Source organism: Sparus aurata, chromosome 15, assembly GCF_900880675.1.
Source record: "Sparus aurata chromosome 15, fSpaAur1.1, whole genome shotgun sequence".
Taxonomy (NCBI): domain Eukaryota; kingdom Metazoa; phylum Chordata; class Actinopteri; order Spariformes; family Sparidae; genus Sparus; species Sparus aurata.
In genome coordinates, this window is record NC_044201.1 from 8,942,665 (window position 1) to 8,967,026 (window position 24,362).

The window sequence follows — 24,362 nt, forward strand, 5'->3', positions numbered from 1 at the left end:
CAGCTCGAGTTTTCCTGGCCAAGCTATCATAATTATTAAAATCGAAGCGCTAGGAGTTGATTTTTGCCACTTTTGAGACGAGAAGATGAGAATCGAAGACACTGCTGTGACTGATGAGACAGAGGCAGAGCGCAGAGGCACCTTGATGAAGAGGAGACAGGTCTGAATCGCAGATGTCTTCGTCCCGCCCTCGCCCAACGCTTATTGGTTGAGGATGTCCAAAGCGGCCTTCCATTGGCTCACCCCGCCGCCAGTATAATCTCCCATCTCTGAATACCGCACGACCGGGTAGGCATGAAGACCTGATAAGAAACCAGCAGCGGGATACATCGCTGGTGGATATACGGAAGAAGACGGAAGACGCGCTCTGCTATGGTAAGACCCTCAAACTGATCACATTTACTGCGAGATGTTTTTATGTGAAAACACGAAGAAGCGGCGAACTTTAGCGGTGTAACTATGCGGTTAAACCCTGAAAAACAACAGGATGGGAAGTTGGATGAAGGTTATCACGCTGGAAATTCCTTTCATGCGTTATTGAATATATTTCATCAGATTTAATCATCGTGACTCCTACAAAACTGCACAGGAATACATGATTTATCAGCAAGTGGTGATTTCTCATGACCCCACTCGGCGTTTGTCTACATTTTTAGAAAGGTGTTCTTTTGTGTGTTAAAATTGGCATCCCGTGCGTCATTTTTGGAGCTCTCCTGGACAGTTTTTACGCGCGGGGATGGGTTGTCTCCGGGGCGCAGCTGCCGGAGAAGGTGCGATAATTGGATACGAATCTCGCGATGATCAAACCAATTAGCGGACCCGAAATGAAGCTTTCTTTGTCCACCGAGGGAGCTCAGAGGTGGGCTAACGCGCAATTTAGTCTCAAGAGAAGAGAAGAAAGGAGGAGAGGTACAGACAGACAGATTATGTAAATTCACTTCACCCACAGACTGACCCCTCTCTTCTTTGCACAGCTCTCAGCCCCTCCAGTCTGTCTCCTGTGCAGCCATGTGCGCTGGCTGAATAATTCATAATAATGGTGACTGACTGGAATCTTTAAGTTATGGAATATTTATACTCCCATTATTATGTATGAATATGCATGAGAGATAGACTGACCATCCCATTATGCACCTACTCTGTCAGCAGATTCCTCCATGGGAGTGAAAGCGGGCAGAGAGGTGTTTAAAGGGAGGGAGGAGGGCTGATGGGTGGTGAGGTGACCTCAGTGGTTAACAGTTTCACGTGGATGACGAACAAGTGCATCAGAGGTGTTTGGATTTGAATCCTCGGCTGTACTAAGTGATTAGAAAGGCAGCATAGTGACAGAGAGCTAAAACAATCTTTATCTTTCGTGGTCAGTGTTCATTGTTCAGCTGAATCTGCAGAGATCTCCCAGAGATCACTTCCCAGTCAGGTGGTGGTGTGGTCAGTGCTGGGCAGTCTGTTTCCTGGTTTTTGTGGTGACGATCACTGCTCATGCAAGCATTTTTGTTTTCTTCCAGAGTAACTTCTGTCTCAGCTGCAGGAAATGCAGAAGAATCACTTCCCATGTGCTTATTCTTAACAATGCTCTGGCTCAATAGCTTTTAAGAATAGCAACCATCAAGGGGTTTGATGAACTAGGTTCAGTTTATTATAAATGGGTCAGTAATAGATCAAAGCGGAACTACCCTAAATACATTAAATAAGTCAGACGTAAATGCTTAAAGGAACAGTTCAACAAAAAATTTAAATCTGTTGGTCAGTATCTACTTCAAGTCGATGGAATATGGGGTGAAGTTTCGTAGTTAACAGAACATCTCTGGAGCTTCACAGCAAAGCAACGTCGCAGTATTCACCTAAACAATTCAAATGGATGGGGACTTGTTTTAATAAAACAGCCAAAAAAAGCTTGTCTGGTGGAAGCCCAAGATCACATTCAGTTTGACTTGAAAAGACATTATTCACTCCTTTTTTAGAGCCAATATCTTCACTGTAGCTATAGTGCACACTCTGTTTAAGGTGGTGGTGGTGGCTCAGGGGTATATCTGACCAGTGCCTTTTTACCGGAAGGTTGCTGGTTCAGTTCCCCTGGTCTGCTTGTCAAAGTGTCCTTGGGCAAGATACTGAACCGAAAACTGCTCCTGAAGTGCCAATCGGCACCTTGAAGAGCAGCCACCACCATCAGTGTATGAATAACTGTTAGTCGCTTTGGACAAAAACATCTGCTAAATGCCCTAAATTTATATTTGATAATTTATTAAATGTGAGTGGTAACAGTGTTAATTGTGTCTTTTAAATATATTTTGGATCTCAGGGCTTCTGGCGACTTTGATTACACCAGACAAGCTGTATGGAGCCGTTTAAGTTTTAAAAAAATAAACAAGTCTCCATCTACTGCAGTTGTTTAAGAGAATGCTGCGACGCTGTTTTGCTGTGAAGCTCGAGAAATGTTTTGTGGATTAAGAAACGTCACCTGACATTTCATTGGCATGAGGGTGAGAAGATAATGACTGAATATTCAATTTGGGTGAATTCATACTTTAAACTGATTAACCTCCCTTATTTATCATGCGACCAAATAATGCAGTGCAACCAAAGGAATCATCTCACAAAGTACTGGGAGTCCCAACCAACAACTCAGCCATGAGCATGTCTGGAATTAATGCTAAATGAAAAGCTCCAAAATCCATCTGCCCACTGTCCTTCAGGCTCTGTTTCTGCAGATGGTGTCGGGGGTTTGTGCTCCAAGTTCAAGACAAACTGTCTCTTACCGCTGAGCGAGACCCAACGATGCAGCAACACTTTACAAATCAGATGCACATAATGATTTAGACACTAGATGGCAGCACAATCCAGTGTTGAGATGTACATTTTCAGGATCAGTTTGTAGTAAACACTAAGCTGTGGTTAGGAAAAGTTGAAGATGACATGTTATGGCATTTTTAATAAGACATTTCCTCTCCGTTTTACACTTATAACCTCTTGTCTTTATAATTAGTTTCAATAGCTGCTACTTTTTTTCACTTCTGTCAACAGAAAACCTCCAGTAATCAGACCAAAGCACAAACATGGACCCAGACTTTCATTAATACAAATACCAGCATCATGTTACGTCATGTTCATCGAAATTTTACTTAAGATGCCAGCTCAAAAGACTCCCGCACACTGCTCACCTCAATTGCAATCGTCTCGGTACAAAGGCCACCGTTGGGTTATTTTACAAGTCAATACCTGAGGCCATCTTACAATAGGTTGACACGCGTGGACCAGTCAGGTCACGCTACAGACCGACATCACTCAAAACATTATGAATCACACCAGGACCAATAAAGTCACACTGATGAATCAGATAGCACAAATACTGTATGTAGGCTGCAACAACTACATGGCACCGAAACATCATGTTACATCATACGTGGCGAATGTAATGATGAATGATACGGCCCCAAAAACATTATATGACACTGGCACTATTACAACAGTGATAAAAGGAATAAAAGAAAACACACTGCTATAAAAGTTGTTAGCCAATCATTTACCACGACATATTAATGATTCATGATTTGAACTACATTTGAATCATGTGGTTACACAAGATGTGTGTAGTGTGTGTCGCAGGAAAGGTTCAGCAAAACTGCAGTTTGTGTGGAAGTCTTAATACGTTTGGTGAACAGTCTTTCGTAGCTGATTGCTAATATTACGATTGACTCCATTACCTTTCACTTTTTGTAGCATTGTTACCCTTCTGTCCCTCAAAGGGAAAACAAGAATTAGTGTCAAACCAGAATTTGCAAGTTTAAGTATAAAGGCAATCGATGCCAGTAGTAAGTTTGTGTGAATTTCTGTGTTAATCATATTAATGTAGGATTTTAGGGAGTATGTGTTGCTAACATGCCTTCCGGTGACAAAACATGTTTCCTGGCAGCTGTTAGTTAATTATCTTGAGCAGTATCCTGTTTAACCAGCTCAGTGATGGATATCACTGAAGTCACCCAACTACTTTCTATTTATTAACCGATAACATGCTACCTGGGAAAAGTCCCGGCCTGAGACAAAGGCGACTCTATTAAGCTGTTTACTTTCACTTTCCATATTACCACAAAAGGCCACCAAGCATTCAGCGATAACATCAGGATCAGTTAAGCCAGAGTCCATAGCGATGCCAGCTGCTGAACTCTGTGTGTGTGTGTGTGTGTGTGTGTGTACGTGCGTGTGTGAGTGCGTGCGCGTGTGTGTGTGTTTTCTCTGTCTTCAGGCTCCACTCGGATCCATCCTGTCACATGATTTACAAGAAATCAGAGCTGGTGTTACACCGGTTTACAAGGCATCATAAAACGTTCACTTTTCAACAGCCCACACCCTGATCGCCTTGATTCTCAGTTGTGCAACGCTACTGAACAGTCCAATAAAGTATAGAACTACAACCTGCGACGCGCACAACTGACGCTGTTGTGCTTTTCAAGAACACCTCTAGTGATTGCTCCTACATCAAGTGGTCGCCTCTGTATATCTGTGCCACAGAAAGAGATATAGTGACAATAGAACACACAGCAGGCTCCTGTCAGAGCTTAGAGATATTTGTTCAGATGTTTTGAAGGAGACATGTTTGGTCTGTTCCGCCGCTCACTGACTCACATCCTGTCGTTTATTAACTAAAGCTGAAGCTGCGGGTTAAGCGACCTCTCATATCCTGCCAAGTACTTAATCTTCCTTCCCATCTTTGAGTCTGAAGATAATCAGGAGTTGTAACAATGAATTGCACACAGAGTCAAACTGTTGTTCTGATGTATTTATTTACAAAAAAAAATCCTCTATATTCATATAAAAATAAATATCCAACTAATGTCTTCAGTTAGCTCTTCCAGCTGCATACACAGAAGTACAAACAAACAATACATTGACCATTTTGACCATTCAACAGTGTTTTAAAGCTCAAACGGTTAACATTTATGCCAAGCCTCCAGGGCTTAGTAACATCAGTCATCTGCACAGAAAACATAAGGCCCGCTGCTAAGAATGATTTATACTCAGAAAAACAATTTAGGGTCGCTTGACATCTGAGCTGCATGACATTTACAGCGAGCAGAGTGGTAGCCTGCTGTTTCTCCATCTTAACAGTGTCTCTGGTGGTGAGAATCAGCGTTCACGCTTCTCTCCGTGCAGTAGCTTCCCATCTTTGGTCAGGCTGCTCGCTTACTGGGAGCTGGAGGAAGAGGCTTTCCTGATCTGGCTACGACTCCTCTGTCGAGACCGCTGGCGCTGACCTCTCCCCCTCCCTCTCCTCCTCCTCCTCAGGCACAGCTTCGTTTCACGACCCAACTTGTGAGCCCTAGAAAAACACACACAGAAGAAGAGAACATTAGTTTGGAGGAAGGTCTGTGAATGATACTGTTGTAGAGCTTGCTGATTAAAATAACATCTCTTAGTTGAGTCAGAGTAGATAAGGCACTAAGAACTTGGCCATAGTCCATTGTAAGTTGGTGAAATATTGGTGGACAATATATTTGTAGTGGCATGAAAAGCTATTGTGAAATAATCCATCAAATACAGTAAGGAAACGAAGGTTCTAATACAGAATTAGTCGAGTACGACTATGTTAGAAACTCTAACTTTTATTGTTTCTGTCTCACGAGTAGCAGAACACGTGAAGGAGAGCAAAAAAAAAAACTGCACAACTAGGTGCTTTGTCCGGACAAGAACTGGCTTGGCAACAATTAAGATACTCTTGGCTGTGATTTATGGGAAATATGAAGTTGGGTGGAACTCCAACTCTACCCTCTATAACCAGTTATAACCTGTCTTGTAAAAACGTTATTGTATTTTGCTGTTTTTGTGTTGCAGAATTAAATTTTTTGACGTAAATTTAAGGATTACATGTTGACAAAGCTATAGTATCCCCTTAGGCTTTAGTTTCAAAGATCAGTGCCCTCACCTGTTCCAGCAGCGTATCAGCTGTGTGCCCATGGCTCCATCTGGACTGAGACACACTGTCTCGTTACTCCTCAGTGTCACACTGAAAAAAAAACACACATTTACTCACACTCATCTGAATGTCTGTGAGTGTACATTAATGTCATGCACATGTGCGTGCAGGATTTGGTACTCACATTACGGTGACTTTATCACAGATGGGGCTTTTTGGATAAACTATGAGCTCCTTCAGTTGCCCTTTGACACCCGCTTGGGTTTCTGGACATGAACATCTTCCCGGGACAAACGGGGACGAGTCTGACTCTCTCACTGCATAGACACAGTAACAGGATTACAGGTTAATTCAATAGAGTGCAACACGAGCTGTGATTACTGCAAGTCTGAATACTCAATTAACACAACACGTTTACCGTATGCAGATTTTATAAAAGAAAAATACACGCATCTCTCTCTCTCTCTATATATATATATATATATATATATATATATATATGTATATATATATAGCATCATAAATGCATCCAATCTGTAGATTCTCACCTGTGATTAGTACACAGCAGAGGCTGAAGAAGGCGAGCTGACAGACCGACTGGTGATAAAGCTTCATACTGGAGACAAGCTGAGCGTTGACACTGAGCCCCTGAGCCACATGTTGCTCTTTTATACCCTTGCTCCTCCCCCCTCACAGTCGGAGCTGGGCTTTCCAAACCAGGAAATTCCCCATGCCTGGCGCTTTCCCGAGAAAATATCAGGACACAGGATTTAGGATGCAGGGATCAGGGACTCCATTCCGCAGGCTTTATCAGGAATAAGACCTGACACCTTGAAGGACACACAGATTGATAGCTAAGCCTGATTTTTTCTTACTGCACATAAAACCATTAGTCTGATGTTGCAGACTTGTTGTTGTCTTGATAAACTGTTCCACACTCACATGACCGAGGAGTGTTTCCAATCATTTTAATGATGCTAATTGTTTAGAAGAGGTTTGCCACAGTAGCAGGAGGTCTCCTTCAATGACATGAAAGACACATGAAAGTTTTCCGGGCTTTGTTCAGCGTTGCCTTGACATGTAACTTCTATCAGTGTGTGGCTCTGAGTCAACAACACCATGTGATTTCTTGTCATTCCCTGTCTCTGCTTTTAACAGGAGTCATCTGTCCAGCAGTGTCCTATTTAGAGAAAAAATACTCAGGGCTCAAACTGAATTACGAATATAGCAACACAATGTCCATATTTAGTATTTATGAATAATTGGTTGTGTTGAATTACATTTTTATGTCATTGTCCGTCATCTTTTAAGGAAATTAAACATGCTTTTTGTAAGAGAAGTCTCACTCCCAACACAGGGGTGGCAGATGACTACAATTCTAATGCATCAATGAGACTCAAAAATCAACAAATAGCACCTTTAAGGTTATCTGTACATGCACATCATCATTTATGTCGATTAGTTTACAGATAATTCTGTCATTATGTTGTTTCATAGTGTATGTCTCGTGTTTTTTTTTCGACTCAGCTGGGCTCCAGACAGAATGAGTGAGTGTCAGACCTTCGTGAAGCTCAGCAAAGAAAAACTCATACCAAAGTAAGTCCTTTGCGTTCACTCACTGCACAGCAATTACCCACGATTAGGTGCAATCACAGTGGGGATTTCTCGTATAGATTTCATCACTGCTTGCGGCGCTAATCGACCGTCTGTGGCCTTGTCTTCACATTCAGGTCTGACATCTTATCACTGCTGAGGACCTACAACTGTTACCACGAAGGGAAAAACTTCCAGCTGAGGACTCGCGAGGTAAGAAAAGGCTCGGCCGCCTCACACCATGTCACCAGACTGGCGGAAATAAGAAAGATAAACAGGGAGCGTTATCAACAATTGCGCACCCGTGAGTGCGTGGGCGTGCTGGACTGCAGGGCATTGTAAAAAAAAAATGGGTCGCACACACATCAACACTGGAACCAGTTAAACCGGCGCTTTGATACTCAGGCAGACAATGAGGACCAAAGAATCTCAGACCAAACAAGCTTCCAGCGTGGATGCAGATCTGAGCGCAGAGCCGCGACTCCTGGCTTCTTTTCCGACATGCCAATGGGCTGACAAACCACAAACAGCCCTCCTTTTCCCTTGAAATGAAAATGGAAGGAGGGAGGGAGAGATGTCACATTTTACTCATATGCACTGACCGCTCAGACAAGTATTTCCACAGTAGACGTTTTGCTGTTGCGGCGCGTCTGTAAAGCTCCTTGGCTATTTGTTTGATAATCATTCTATGGGTTTTATGGTCAGGAGTTCCCCTATGTGTTCACCAGCAGGTTTTTCAGAGAATGTGTGTGTAGGGGTGTGGGGTGTTGGACGGGTGGTCATGAGCGTCCCTCTTTTTGTCCCACCAGCCAGACCCACTACATCACTACACTCTGGGAAAATCCCACACACTCACATGTCGCATAATATGGCTCCATGCAACATACAATACACATGCACAGACAGACGGAGGGACCAATGAGATCACATCAGTGACATGAAATGACCCAGACTTATGGCTCGAACCCATTAAAAGGGTCATTTGTAGTGAACATTAGTGTTTGATGGGGAGATTTGAAACAGATTGTGCTCATTATTGTCCCTCATTATACACAGTGACTCAACACATTGCACTACACCACTGTAACTGGTCATCGCTCATCTGAGGTTTTTATGTGGGTGTCATCTTTTAACTTTGCTGAAAACACAAGTCAGTAATCCAACCAAAACATGTTGCATCACTAATCGGTAAAAAGATTCAGTCAAGGCTTTTAGAATAACCTAAATATATATCTATTCACTGCGATAGCTGTAAAAAGAGAGTCATTCCACAGTGTATTTTACTTACTGTGTTGTAACTCAGGCTGCCAAAGGGTCCGGCTTTGTGAAAACTACAGAAAACAGGCAAAGAAAGAGCTAAGAGTCTCAGCGAGAACAACTTTAAAGTAGCAATGCCTCACTAATACAACTCTAATTTTATTCATTGCATCTGCTCTTACTGCTTTCAAAGATGCCTGTGTTTTGTAAAGAACAATAGATTTGCTCTATAGACCGAACAGTCACTTCCAGGAAGACAACAGAGATATGAGAATTCGGTAAACTTTTTTTCATTTCTGATGTCATTTTCATTAACGTTAATGTTCAAGTATATAAATTTAAAACATGCTTGTCCGACATATCTGCCGTTTCTGCTGTGCTGATTATTTGTATTGTGATGCTTTGCCGGCATCTTTGATACCTACACAACAGCAACATCTTGGACCAACTGCTAGTTTTGGGTAACTCATAGTGTCAGTGTCTTAGTGACAGAGTTATTACTGACACATGAAAGCATCAAATCTGCATTTTAGATGACTGAGATATATAGACTTTGAAATAATATAATTTCAAATTGTGAGTGTATGTAAACTAGTGTTTGATGCAGGGGTTTTATACCCAGAAGTCATTCTAAACAAAAATCGTGATTCGGACTATTGGTAATATAAAATATTGGCTCTTTAACAGTATCATTGCAGAATTTTTTGCTGCACTTTCTTGATAATCTTGCCCAAATTGAAGTAACTCATATATGACTTTTTTTTTAAAAAGTGTTTAATCTGGTAGAAACAAAAAACATGGCATAAAAACATAAATTGGCATAGATCAGCCTCTACACTTATAGGGAAAGGAACACTTGATGTGAACTGTGGCCCAAGGCATGTCAGTCAATCCTAAATCACTCTGTGCCAAATGTGGTCATGTTGGGAAATCTGAGTCTGTGTGTATTGCGCAAAGACAGCATTGTTAGGTGAGTCTAGTGCGACCAAAAAAAAATCTGCAGCCACAAAGCTGCAACAACACAATCTGATCATCCGAGCGTTGAACAGAAATTCGATCTTGATGAATAAACGTTCTGCTGCAGTAAAAAAAAAAAAAAAAAAAAAGAAAGCATTCCAGTAGTGCTCCAGCGTTCAGTTTGTACTGTGAAATTACTTCTTTACAACTTATGTAGTAGTTGGGAATCAGCAGAGCCCTGATTCCTAAAAAGTTGGGACAGCATGAAATATACTTGATGAATTTTTACTGCTTTTTTGACATATATCGTGAAAAAAAAAAAAGACAGCACAAAGACAATATACTTAATTTTTTCAATAATTACCTATGTTGATTTTTGTAAATCTGTGTTTAGTCTGAATGTGATGCCAGCATCATGTTTCAAACATATTGGGACAGGTTCAGCAAAAGACTGGGAAAGCTGTAGAACAATCCAAAAACACCTGTTTGGAGTTCATTGGTGACAGTTGATAGCATCGTGACTGGGCATGAAACGTCAATCTTGATGGGGCGAGGTTAACCACTTAGTAAAAAACATGTTTTTTATTGAGGATGTTACAGGCCTGGCAACACATTGTAAAATCATTGTCACATGCTTAATTTGCAAATTATCACTTTCTGTTTTTATTTACATTTTATGCAGCGTCCCAGCTTTTTAAAAAAATGCTGTTTCTCTTACTTGAAATCAGTCATCAACGGGTACTTAGAGAACATCACATTTAATTGATTTGCTTTTTCTTTCTTTGAAGGGCCTCTTCTGATTGGTGTCTTTTCTGAAATATATTAGAAAAAAAAGACACAAAACAAAAAAAACTTGGGGGGGAATTGAAAGTTAGTTTCTTGACCTCTCATGAGCTGACAGAACAATCTAACAGCTGCCCAGCCTCTACTTTTGAACCAACATGTATGAGGTGTCCTTACATTGTAAGGCAAGGCAAGGCAAGTTTATTCGTATAGCACAGTTCAGACACAAGGCACCTCAAAGTGCTTTACAGGCACACACAAATTACATAAAGACATACAAATTTCATTTAAAAGACATTAAAAATTGCATTAAAAAACATAAAAAATAGCATCCTAAAACAAGTAAAAACATTAAGAAACAAACATCAAAACAAGTAGCAGCCATGTAGTAGCATGGTGACAACTGCAATACGACACATGATCAGGTTGAAATGAGCTCCTTAATGTAAAATGATCTATTCTCTTACTCTAGTAATTCATACTTGGCATGATCTGGTGACGTTGTTAGAGCTGATGGATTGAGGCCAAAAGTTACTGAGGAGTGACTCAGTAGATAGTTTGGGGATATAAGGGTCAAAAACATTACTCAGCAGTGACATTCCTGTGTAATTGAGTTTTGATTAAATCCAGCCGTAGACGGGCCACCGTCATTTCCAGAAAGAGTTTACTGCGGTCATATATACACAGGGGTTGTGAGCAACAAAGTACATTTACTCAAGTATAACAGTAAACAATGTTAAGTTTTGATTTTGAGATACTTGTACGTCACCTGAGTTTTTCAACTTGTGGCTACTTTCTTCTTCTTCACCACAATTGAGAGGTACATATCATATGTTCTTACTCCACTACATATATTTTATATTAATTCATTTTGGCTAATGGATATAGATTTAGTTTGATGATGCAAAATATGAGCAACAAAAAAATTATGATGCAATATAGATTAAGATACATCTTCATCGTTCCCTGAGAAGAAATTAACAAGAAAAACTGTGTAAAGGTGTTCAGTCATCTTTTAGCAATTTCAAGATTGAAGTGATAAACACATTAATGCATTGATTTTATATGGCAATCATGTTGAAAATGAAATGCGCTCCTGTTTAACCTTTTGTAGCCCCATACTGGAGTGTTGTTAATATCAATGTTTGGTAGTAGTCCACTAATGCTGATGCTGCTGTACATTTTTTAAAGTAAAACTGTGAAAGCATGACTTTTACATATATTACAGTATTTCTACGCTGTGGTAGGCGTATATACCTGACATATCTGAGGATTTGTTTTCATTGTTCCATAATTAGGGGTCTGTTTGAAAGGAAAAGTGGAAGATGTGGTTGGAGAGGGAACAAGGATTTACAAGTGTGGTTGTTTTAGGATTAAATCATGAGCTCACCTCTGCAGGTGCAGTCAGGTGATGTGTGTTAGTCATGTCGTGGGCGGACATGTCAGGTGCTTTGCGGTTCTGCACCATTCACTGTAAACAGACCCAGAATCTTCTAGGAGAACACAAGCTCCAACATGTATCCCCACTAAGAGCACAACTGTATTAGCTGTAACTATGTTGATGAGGCGGTGAGCTGAAGGTGTTTTCTCTCTTCAATTCTCAGACTGCAGAGCGGCAGCCTTTCCTGAGCCAGTAGTGATCCGCTGTCTCACTCAACAGCACTCCAGCATGGTGCATTTTCACTCAATCATCTGATTAAATGGATTCCTTTTACCAAACCATACTGCCACTAAATAATCTCTTCAGATTATAATGTGCTATAGTCAAACAATTTGCGTCTTATCTGGGATCAGCAAATCACAGGAGAGGCGGAGGGTATTCCTCTGTGCTTGTTTGCTCAAGATCCTCATGTGTCTAATGTGCCTGCAGCTCCCTCGAGTGGTGGTATCATGAGCATTGTAGTAAAAATAAAAGGCCATCTCTGCACCACCATTGACCACCACTAGATGACAGTGAGATGCTGGGGTTAAAATCACTAGCCCATTTTAGATAGAAAAGGCGGCACATTTGCTGCTAGGTAAATGTGGCAATCTGCCGCCCTGTCTTTCTAAAAGGGAGGCGTAATACTCCTCCTTTCCAAAAGCCGCCACTTGGCCGCCACTGGGGTAGGTGTAAACATGTGACGTGATGTGAAGCACGAAGTTGGGCAGAAAAGTAAGAGCTTTACATTGCACCCCACTGGAGTTTAGAACTGGGTTCTTCGCAGGGGGCTTTCACTGATATGGTCGGTTCAGACCCTTCAGACTTGCAGTGGAAACAAACACAGCTCTAAAAAAATGTGTGCAATTATATTGTTTCATATTGTATTGTATATTGTATTGTATGTAAAACAGTTGCTGCAATATGTATAAGTAGTATTTTGTTGTCGCTGGTCGTTTCAGGTACTTTGTATAATGTTCAGGGGGTTGATCTGTGAGATAGAGTGTGTACTCAGAACTAATTCCATTAAAGTAAGAGTAGCAATACCACAATGCAGATATAATCCATTACAGGCAAATGTACAAAATTGATAGCATATAAACACAGTAAAAGTTTGAGAAGAAAAACTTTTACTTTATGTTTGGGACATTTTTGCATTTAGTTGGCAAAATAGTTTCAGAGTAATATATATTGCATTATTGGATGTATAATGATGACAATGTGTGATGTGTTTAGCTTGTAAAATTTTCTCTGGAAATTGATAAAACCTTATATATCTAGAATTAAATTAAAATTGCCTTTGCTGATAACGTGATGTATTGTTAAATCTGCAAAGTAACTATTAACCAAAGGTCTCATGTAAATGTATTGGGCTACTGGAATATGGCTGTATGAAAATTAGCTGGAGACTTTAATAGTCAACTAAATGTAGGGGAGTAAATCAGAAAATGTTTCCCTGTGAAATGCATTTGACGTAGATAATGTTATAAAATTGCAATAACTTAAATGATGTACCTCATAATCTCACTTAGGTGTAGTATTTGAGTAAGTGCACTTAGTTGTACTCTGGCCTGAATGCATCAGTCTTTTCATACATCCATAGACACAAACCTGCAGTAGCATTTCAACTATGGCTGTAACTTATAATTGGTTTATTATCATCTAAGCTATTGATTCTTTTTTTTTTATTATTAATCATATTTCCTCATATGTCAAAAAAACAGTAAAACCGTCACATGTTCCCAGAAAGCCGAAGGGAATGTCTTCAAATGTTTTGTCAAAGACACAAAACTAAGATCAAGTTTACTTTACTTAACATAACATTTTTTTACACATTTGAGGGACCAGGAACTTACAATTAATTGCAATTTTCTGCTCATAAATGGTTTAAGAATTAACCAATTAATTAGATTCTGGCAAATAATCTACACTAATCATTTCAGTTCTTTTCTTAACCGCACTTGAGATGCATTGATCTTCAGCTCTTTTGTCGAGTAACTTTCGAAACAGCAAAGAATAAACGTTTTCATGATTATTTTAGTATTTTATTACAAAAATATCCTTAACATCTTTACAAACAATGTAAACACGTAGACTTGAGTCCTCAGTGCATAGAAATAAATAGATCTCCACTTTTCTTTCAGGCCTTCGTATTAAGTCCCATCATACACCGTGTTGTTTCAGTCCTTATAAACAGAGCAAGTACTTCCAGCCTTGTTTGATTACGAGATACTCCACTAGAGTGCGTTCAGGGCTTCACACAAAAACAACAGCTTTTTGTTTCAAGTCCTTATCTGTCCAAACAGCCAGTCCATGGGGTCTTTGCCCCTGCAGTCTTTTTCTCTGCTCATCTTTAGAGAAAAATCCTCCGAGCTGTTCAGACTCAGACTGTAAAGTGTGGAAGTCCTTAGTGTGCGGGGAGACCCGCGAGGAAGTGAGGCAGAGACGGAGGGCTTCATCGGAGCCTTTGAGAAGTTCCGCAGCCTGGGGGACCTCTGGAGTCTGACGGGGCCGCAGCTCGGGGCTTCAACGGGGCAGGCCAGTGCCTGGATACTGCTCATGTAGTCCTCTTGAGACTCGGAGCTCTGGGAGGATGAGGGAAGGGCAGGCAAGTCCTCGAGCGTCTCAGTAATTGTTGGTAAGAGAGGCAGAGAGAGCAACAACCGCCTGTGTTTCATGCTGAAGGGGGAGAAGAAGAGTAAAATAGTTAGACAGTGATTTTAGATAGTGATTTTAATTTTCTGTTCATTAGGGTCTTTCACTGTGCTGCTAAAAGATTTGCTGTTTTGCCTTTCGTTTGTTAATGTCCTGACTTGACTCTAATCTGAATTAGTTTTTCATCTACTTTATCAAGTAAACTATGTGATGTTGTTACATTTCCTTTAAAAGCACCTTGTAAAAGATAATATCTGGTAATGAAGAGCAAGCAGTAGAATTATTCTCACCTTTGATGCTGTAGCTGTAGAGCTGATATGCAGAGTGAAGCGGCGTGATGTCTCATTCGCTCAGTGGAGTCTGACTGGATCAGAGCGCGTATCCAGGCTTTATAGTGGCACGTTGAGGGAGAGCGATTAACTGCCTCGTCCAAAAATAGCTTGGCTGACCTTACTCACATCTCTTTGTGAGGGTGTGTTCATGCCTGTTCAGGAAGCTCAGGAGTGGTGGGTTAGCGAGGTTCAGTGCTGCAGCCGCTCTCACTGTTTATATTACAGAAACAATGAAGCCCTGGGAGCAATCTGCCTCCCCTTCAAAAACCCACCCTCTGCTTTCTTCTCTCCCATCTCTGACTTTCCAGTCATAAAATGATTGTGGTCATATAAAGATGGCTCTAAAAACTGCCTCCAGCATTATAATTCTTTCAGTGATTCCTCACTGGAGCGACTCCTTTAGACCCTGCCCTGTACAACCATGAAACAACAGTCTGTGTAAAGTTAAATGTATGTCAGTCACAAGTTATCCATGCAACTCAGTCCGTAAACAGTCAGGAAACATGAAATGTTTGAAATGAAATGAACTTATGTGACTCTCTTACACAATCTGACATCCTGCGTTCAACTTCTTTCATTCATAGTACGTTAGTCATGAGTTAGAAGGAACTCGTTAAAGCATTTCTGCCGAAATCTCTATTTATACCCTCAGCTTTGATCTGTTGTTTCAGCTTCGAGACATCTTTTGATTGCTCAAGTCACATTTTTGTCAGTTTTGTCTGTCAGACGAGTTGCTTAAAAATTCTCCAGAGAGGTCGACACATTCACCTTCTATGAACCTTTTATCATACTCTTTGGAATCTGACTGTGCACCATGCACCTCACACCTCTCCTTTGTTCTTCTTCCTCCTGAGAAATAACTCAACGTATATCTTCAGTGAGCTGGTTGAGACCACATTTTTGTTTTAAAGGACGTCATAATTGCGGTCTATCACTGAGGACTTTTGATCAGCTGTTGCAAGATAAACCCTTGAATTCCATATCCTGTTGGATATTTATACTCCTTAGCTGTGACGATATCAGATCTACACAACACAGTTATCCTGTAACATATGATAAGCTATTATTGAGAGAAATATGAAATAAAGCTATCAGTCAAATTAAACTTTGTTTACTGAGTATTTTGTCTCTTTCTAGCAAATAAGTTATACAAAAAATACGACAGTAAGGAGGTGGAAGAGAGTTTGTAACTGTAATGAACAAGTAGGGAAAAGGCAACTAGATGAAATGATACAAATATTTTTTTTTTGAGGATCCACACGGATTATTTACACGATATCATAATATTGGTATTATTAACACAAAACGTGATTTTTTTTTATGTCATGATTATCGTTAATACCAGTATGTCATGGCCTTCTAATACATCCACACACACCCATATATAGACCTAATTGAAATGATTTCCATAATTTCCATTTAAACATCTTTGAGTAAATTCAGCCCTTTTCCTGGACTTTTCGTGTTAGCACAATATCCCATGAAATTAGTTCAACAAAAATGCCACAGGGTGACCACAAACGTTCAGCCAACAACACTGACTTCATTAATGGGCACTCCCATCCACAGAATCTGAATTAGAAGGTCTCCATGGTATTCTGTGGCATCAAATAAGATACAGTGGTTATATAACAAGCTGTTTTGAAGGAACACTAACAAGAGTATTTGCTCTGTGTTTGTTTACACGAGGCCCCAGTTCTGGTTTAATATTTGATTTATCATATTGTTCAGTTGTAATATATGCACAATAAAAACCTGATTGGCTGTTGGAGCTTCACTATTCAGTTCCTTTTTCTCACCAGTCTTAAACACAATGACACAATTTGTTTCTCCTGTATTCAGAACACGTACAGCTGTGTGACCATTATCTTCCAATAGAGTTTCGGTTTTGTGAAATCAAAACACCTCCCCACGGTGGTGTGTACGTGACCCAAAGCAGTCAATTCTCTGCCTCCTCAGACGTGACTTCACCCCTGTACTGTATAAATAAAAGGGTGGGTCAGACCTGACGAGGTTTCTCCAAGATGAGAGGGTTCACCCCGTGAACGCTGCGAGCGTCTGCTCCTGCACGTACACCTGATATTGAGCCGCTGTGGCAGGCGGCCAGCAGGATTTCCCCTCTGACCATGAGTCCTGATAATTATTGTTGTATGTGTGTGTGTGTAGGAGGATGGAGAACTCATCCTCGAGGGGTTACTGAACATCTACTGGGGTCTGCGCCGACCGATCAGGCTTCAGATGTACGATGACAATGAAAGGTTTCGCCTCAACAGGTACCTGATGCAAACTGACACACACACACGCCTTCATGTGCTGAATAAACAGATGTGGGCCGTGTAACTACAACAGAATCACAGGGGATCTCACACACAATAGAAACTCTAACAACTCTTTGTTCAGCAGTATCCCCACCCTGTATTATTCAGTTAAGGAAAACTGGGAACATGGCTTTTACCAGTGCAGAACTTGATGTTTCTATACCCATGGTTTGGTCAACTTAAGAGAATACTTTATTCATCACTAAAAAAGGACATTTCCATTTTTACAGCAGTACAAGACACAGTTTTAAGAGGAAGTTTATGGAATATAAATCGATCAAAGAAAAATGGGGAATTGAAGAACAACATTCAAAACAAAGATACAATAAACATGACTTTGGACTAAAGTAAAAACAAGCATTTAAAATACAACATATTCACTATCCTGACATTTATGGTCAAAACAATCTTTGTATTTTTCAAGACTGCAATGGAATATGAATCTAAAATGAAAATAATTGTTAGTTGTAGCCTTCGTCACGAATGGAGGATATATTCTCACTTCCTCTCTCATGTGTCCCACATAAAAAAAAAGAGATGGACTTTTGAATCCAAAGACCAGTATTTTTAGGAAATGCAGTATGTCAGATAATTAAAGATATAACATTTCTGACTTTAAGTGTCTAAAATGGCTAGACCTTGGGAATTTACATTATTTCAAATATTTTCACGATGGTCAATCCCAGAAAAATCTATTTAATTTAAGGGTAACTTGACTAAACATATGTGAATAAAACTGTGAAATATTACTTCATCTGTGAACATTTCCACCTGAATCACATAGATAGATTTGTATCGTCAGTGGTGGTGGTTTAACCATAAAGAAAACAACTCCAGTGATTCCACAATGCCTTTGTCTTTTGACTTGTTTGAGAGTCACAGTGATAAACCACCTCCTGTAAAACCTGAGGCCTTATATCTTTAAAATACCTTCTTACTATTGTACATGAAAGCCTATCCTTTACCTTGGGACTGTAGTTTTTTGAAAATGTCTTTGCTTTTTTGACAGATGATATGATCAATAACTCAAATAAATCTGTCAGCCAGGAGACAGTTAGCTTAGTTTAACACTAATTTGCCCAATTACTGAGCGTTAAATGAGAAAATCAGTTCGATACAAAGCTATTGACTTTCTCATTAAACTCTCAGTAATTGGGCAAATGAGGTTATTTTCTTTTTATCTACTGTAAGATAAAGTTAAATAAAGCACGTAAAACACGTAGACATTTAGTTCAGATCAACTAAATCGTATCTTTGCACTTTGACGCATTTAATGTATTGTTTCGAGCCTCAGGAATGTTAACAAACACATTTTTTCCTCCCTACAGAAACGATGTGGAAAAGGAGTTATCACCAGAGTCCAACAACAATTCCCCCGGCAGAGAGACTGGACCAGCTGGTGGGTAACACACAGGTGCAGTCGCTCTCTGACAAACATGTGATGGATTTATGTACACATGCTGAAACGGATTAGAGGTCAGCAAGCACTTTAGTCAGCACATCCAGTGCGATGGTTGGCTCACGTGGAGAGTGAGGATTACCATAAAATGCCATTTAGATCAGATCACTGACACTATAAATAACCACGGCGAGACTACTTAGTCATCGATATGGGATTGTTTCGTTAAGCCGTTTTGTCACCTGCGGACAACGTACGGGTGTCATCTTTACCAAAGATAAACAGAGTGGTGTCACATGATGATCTTCGTGCTGTCTTATAGGATTTACAGTTCTGATGGGAAGACTAAACCCTGGCACAGAGGTATTCTTATTTAACTTGCACTCTCTAGACCTTAAATTGAGAGCAGAAGAGTTTATAGATGTGCATGTAGATTGCAACAAAGTTTTAACCAGGCCTAACATTGGCACCTGGGCTAAAAACAGTGTAAATTGTACGGGACTAGAAAAAATTAAATACACTTGGCGAGGCAAGTGTTTATGAAGAAATATAGAAACAATTTATACATAAATCCAGACAGTTTATCATGAGAAATAATTAAAACAATGCGACTTTCTAATTTATGGGGAGTTTATAGGCATAGCTAATACACCTGCACACCTATAGATACACCTAATTAAAATAATTTGCATAATTTACAATAAATATCTTTCAGTTGAGGTCAGCCCTTTTCCTTGACTTATATTTCCACGTATTCATGTGTTTGCACTTAATTTTTCCATGAAACAAAAATGCCGTAGGGTGGCCACAAACTTTCAGCTAATAACACTGACTTCATTGATAGACAACCCCATCTTCAGAATCTGAATCAGAAGGTCTTCATGGTGGTTATATAACAAGCTGTTTTGAAGGAATACTATCAAGAGTATTTGCTCTGTGTTTGTTTGCACTAGACACCAGTTCTGGTTTAATATTTGATTTTATTATCCGGTTCAGTTGTAATATATGCACAATAAAAACTTGAGCTCCCCACCGCCGTGTGTACGTGACCCAAAGCAGTCAAATGATACGATATGTAAGATAGGTAGAATGTCAGTGCTTTTACTTGTAATGGAGTGTTTTATGATTGTTGTACTGAGAAAAATAAAGTAGTACTTCTAAAGTAGTATAAGTAAAGGCCTAGTACTTTGCCCCTCTTCCGCCAAATCTGTAGATGTATATAAAAAGCATGCATACGGTAAGAAAGGTTTGTTTTTCCTGAGGCGGTGACGTGGTCGGTCAGGAGGAAGAGGATTCTCCTCAGCTGCTGAGGACCAGGAGTGATGCTTCCTTCATGCAGATTCAGAGGAGGTCGAAGACACACACTGCACGCGACTTGCAGCGCTTGCGCACACACCGGTTCTCAATCAACGGACACTTCTACAACCACAAGGTACAATAAACAGAACACACATGCGAGCGCGCACATTAATGTATCCCGTTGGTGACACATGTCCATGTGCAGAGGCAGAAGTTTCCTGTGCGGGTGAGCCTGTACTTGAGTTTCACAACAGCCGGCTTTGAGCTGATTTCATTAATGTGCCACAGAGTACAATAAGGTCCTTCAACAGTTTCTCCAGAGTACAGTGTGTGTGTGTGTGTGTGTGCGTGTGTGTGTGTGTGTGTGTGTTGCTATTGAGCAGATCCCAGCTGCACAGATTTCCTTTCTGTTTTAGATTTCCTGCTCAAAATGTACAAGGTTCTCATGTCCAGGAATCCCTGCTCAAATAGGGTCAGGACACAGGTGTTGATGAAACAAAGTCCCCAGTACTTTGTGTCCTCTCTGTAAAATATTTCTCCATGTTTGCTTTGTCTCGCCTCCAGACATCTGTGTTTACTCCAGCCTATGGTTCGGTCACTAACGTGAGAGTAAACAGCTCCATGACCACTATACAAGTCCTCAACCTGCTGCTACACAAGTTTAGGGTAAGACACTGGTTACACTTCCAGTGTTGTGTCTTAAAATGTGAAGTTATAAAGCGAAAAATAATATCTATTTGTGTTTTATGAAGGTGGAGAATAAATCGGAAGAGTTTGTCCTTTACATGGTGCACGAGTCTGGGGGTAGGTCGTAACTTTCATTGTGATTGCGCGGCTAGAAATGTTGCGCATGTGTGTGTTTGTGATCATTTTCTTTCTTTGTCTATGATTTTGTAGAGAGGACCCGACTGAGGGATGGTGAATACCCGCTGGTTGCCCGCGTGCTTTGCGGACCCTGTGAGAAAGTTTCCAAGATCCTTATCACAGAGGCCGACCTGGGAGAGGAAGTCACATATGATGTGAGTCTGGGCCTCCTGCCACCACTCTCTTTCTCTGTTCTGACATCTTGTTCACATGTGACCCGTTTTTTTTTTTTTTTTTCATTTTTGGTGTAGTCGTCAGCATAGACACACAATAATACAATGGAGCAGACAGTTGGGTTAAATTTAGCGAGCTGAGGAATGATATCCTGTTCTAGGACTGATGTAACAATAGGCTAAGATGACCGACAGTGTGTTGTGGCTGCACTGTGTGATATAAATAAAACCTAATTGTTGCTGGAGGACTTTTCTAGATTGTTTACCTCTGGTGCTATTTAGCCACAGTTTTGTTTGTATCGCTCAGGGCATTAAAAGATGTTCCAGTTGAAAAAAAAGTCAGTTTGTTTGTTTGGTTGGTTATTTTTTTGTTGTAATCATGATGACCTGACCATTTCAAGATAGTGGTACACCTATTCTACCGTGTTTTATTATTTTATTGTTTAAATGTTCTGACATGTTTTAATCTTATTTTCCTCCCCAGGTTGCCCAGTACATAAAGTTTGAGATTCCCGTGTTAGACAGCTTTGTGGAGAAACTGAAAGAGGAAGAAGAACGTGAGATAAACAAACTAACCAAAAAGTGAGTCAAGCATCTCCGTGCTCAGCTGGTTCCACAGCGTCCTCTTTAATGACATTACGCGCAGCCAGTTCCTCCAGGCACTACGGCGTTCCAACATTTTCCAATGAGGACAGTGTTTGTCTGACACATTCATTACGCACTGTTTGCACAACTGTGTTATCGTCAAGTCATATGACTGAAATTTCTGCCCTGCAACCCTTACTATGTGTGCGCCCCTTAGATATATGGCTCTGTTTGTTTCTACACGCTGGCATATTTTACAATCTACCAATGACACACTCACTGTAACAGTCAGCACTGAAAGATATGCCTGGTGATTTTTTTATTGACAAGAAAAAAACAATGAAAAAAAAAACAAACAAACAGCAAATTGATACTGCTACGCTCACATGCTCCTAAAGTTACAAAACCTTTTTACATTTTTACGTCTTACAGTAAGCACGAACTAAAAAAAAATCTATATAAGATCATGTGTCTATCAAATGAAAATGTGGATACGGGAAGTGAAACAATAGTAGAATGGGTCATTTCACAGGGGTTGTGATGCTCAATGAGTTTATGTAACGTTTTCTGACTGCGTCTTCAACACTGTCAGCCTGAGGGGGATAAAGCGTTGTGGCGCCAGTTTGCGTCAGGCAGTGATGTAATTACATGGTTTAGCCACTATGTAAAATTGGCCCATCGCTGTTTGAGGGGGCTCGGCTGAGATCCACAGACAGGCTTTCAGACAGGAGACCTGGTAACGCACTGTGTTTCTTGTTTTTGTCTTTAATTTGTCGGCAACGGGAAAAATAACATCAACCTTATCCTTAATTGTAGATGCAGCTGGTGTGATTAGTTGTGCTTCTGTCACTCATCTGATATGTCCTTTGTTACTTATATACAAATAAATATTTTGATATGTCTGTATTTGTATATTTCAATATTGTGTATTGTGTGTGTTTTCTCCCCTCTGCAGGTTCAGTGCTCTGAAGTCCATGATTCAGCATCAGCTCGAATGCAAAGCTAATACCAGCGACCGAGAATGACCGTTACTGTATTAATGTGAACCTGTGTAGTGTGTGTGTGTGTGTGTGTGTGTGTGTGCGTTACATGAGGGGAAGGGGTGGGTACAACACTACTTATTGTTGATTTACGATGGGAACTTTTTTCCAGATGCTGTAGTGAATGTGGAGGTGAAGGTTGAAAAGTAAAAATAAAGGCTGCAATAGAACCATAGAACATTGTACACCAACGTGCTTCTACTTTTAGAATTGCATATCTCAGCAGTTTGTATGATCTGTTTTTTCAGCGTTACTATTACCACGATGTGTATCACTGCTTTGATATCTTTGCATTTTGTATGACAACAACTATTCTTACTGCAAATGTGGATATTTATACAAGCTGTTTTTGCTAATGTTTTCTCTGACCTTTTTACGTAATAAATCAATTTTAGTGTGGCCTTTATAACTGCTGTTGGATCTCTGCTGACACCCAAAAAGTACTCAGCTCGGACTTCCCACAAAGAAAACAGTCTTCTTTATTATTTCCTGTACTTCCACTGTGACTGGAGCAAAGATTAGCATTGTTCTCCTGAGTGACCCTGTTTGCCAGCTTGTTCCCATGAGCTTTGTGCGTGTGTGTGTGTGTGTGTGTGTGTGTGTGTGTGTGTGTGCGTGCGTGTGTGTGTGTGTGTGAGAACCTATCAACATTACACAATAGGGGTATCCTGAGAGAGGAGGGCTGTTCCTTTTTCCCACAGTTTCAAGAAACAGCAAGTCTGTTGTAATATTTGGTGGAGCCTTAAACACTGACTTACAGCCAGTTGACCATTATTGTTATTTGATTAATCAGATAACAGTAATAATAATGCCCCCCTCTGTCTGAAAGACACACACACTCACAGTGAAACTGGTAGTTAAACTGAACAGGATAGATCTGCGAGGAAACATGACGTAGAGTCGGACCGATTCTGATATTACCAAGTAAATGAGTCCAATATCAATAGTTGCGATAGTTGCTCAAAGCTGGGCCCCTTGGCAGTCTTTTCACCTAGATGTGCAGACTGGAGAATTCTGGGGGAACTGAACGGTCCATTTTGAAATCCACAATGAATGACTTCATCTGTGGGTCCCAACACAGGTATCAAGAGTAATAGGGAGAATCAGGTCAGATGCAGGAAAAGAGTGTTATTAAAGACCACACTTATTCAGGCCATCACTTATTTTCACTGCCATCAGGTAAGCTAAGTCATACTATCATCAAGACACACTACTGTGTGTAAAAGACTTGAGAACGGGGGGATGAATTCTATGATTGAAGTAAATTAACTTTCTCTGTGATGTTTTATAGAGTAGAGTTGCCCTTTAATGCAGGGTCTGGATAAGAACCAATTTATGAAGATAATGAAATGACTTGACAAAATTCTGTTTCATTGATTACAACTATCAAATGATATTTAGACACACCTGGCATACAGTTGATGCAGTTAAGTGATGGTGGATCATTCACCAAACAAGGAAAGCAACTTTAAAGGTGTGTACTACTATACTTGCGACGCATTTGTTAAATGATCTACATGGCTGATGGAACGGCTTTTACCCACCCCCCACCCACAGTCAATCTGAAACATTTTATTCGTCATGAGTTCAGTCAACATCCAAAATAGCTTTAATTAAACTGAATAACAGTTTTTAAAAGCTCACAATTGATATGAAAGAAACATAAACACAGTGGCCACAAAGTAAAGTTGGCATATATATAATTTCATGTACTTGCACAATGCCTGTTCTGATGAACTTTGACCCTGGATTACTTAAAAACTAGGCAGTAAAAGTACT

General features: G+C 40.2%; 2 protein-coding genes across 2 annotated transcripts; one reads left to right on the forward strand and one right to left on the reverse strand.

The window, feature by feature from the left end:
- Window positions 1-245: 245 nt before the first annotated feature.
- On the forward strand, window positions 246-22,989 carry rassf4a (Ras association domain family member 4a). Its single transcript, XM_030441478.1, has 11 exons — window positions 246-375; window positions 7,436-7,504; window positions 7,639-7,714; window positions 17,072-17,178; window positions 18,552-18,622; window positions 19,885-20,054; window positions 20,486-20,587; window positions 20,674-20,725; window positions 20,819-20,940; window positions 21,443-21,540; window positions 22,499-22,989. The coding sequence occupies exons 2-11, from the start codon at window positions 7,452-7,454 to the stop codon at window positions 22,566-22,568; spliced, it is 921 nt and encodes a 306-aa protein (XP_030297338.1). The 5' UTR covers window positions 246-375; window positions 7,436-7,451; the 3' UTR covers window positions 22,569-22,989.
- Window positions 4,760-6,592, reverse strand: LOC115596419 (C-X-C motif chemokine 9). The gene is made up of 4 exons (XM_030441506.1): window positions 6,457-6,592; window positions 6,093-6,225; window positions 5,918-5,998; window positions 4,760-5,314 (listed from the first exon to the last, which is right to left on the reverse strand). Exons 1-4 carry the CDS (start codon window positions 6,521-6,523, stop codon window positions 5,179-5,181), a joined length of 417 nt encoding a protein of 138 aa, XP_030297366.1. The 5' UTR covers window positions 6,524-6,592; the 3' UTR covers window positions 4,760-5,178.
- Window positions 22,990-24,362: the final 1,373 nt, after the last annotated feature.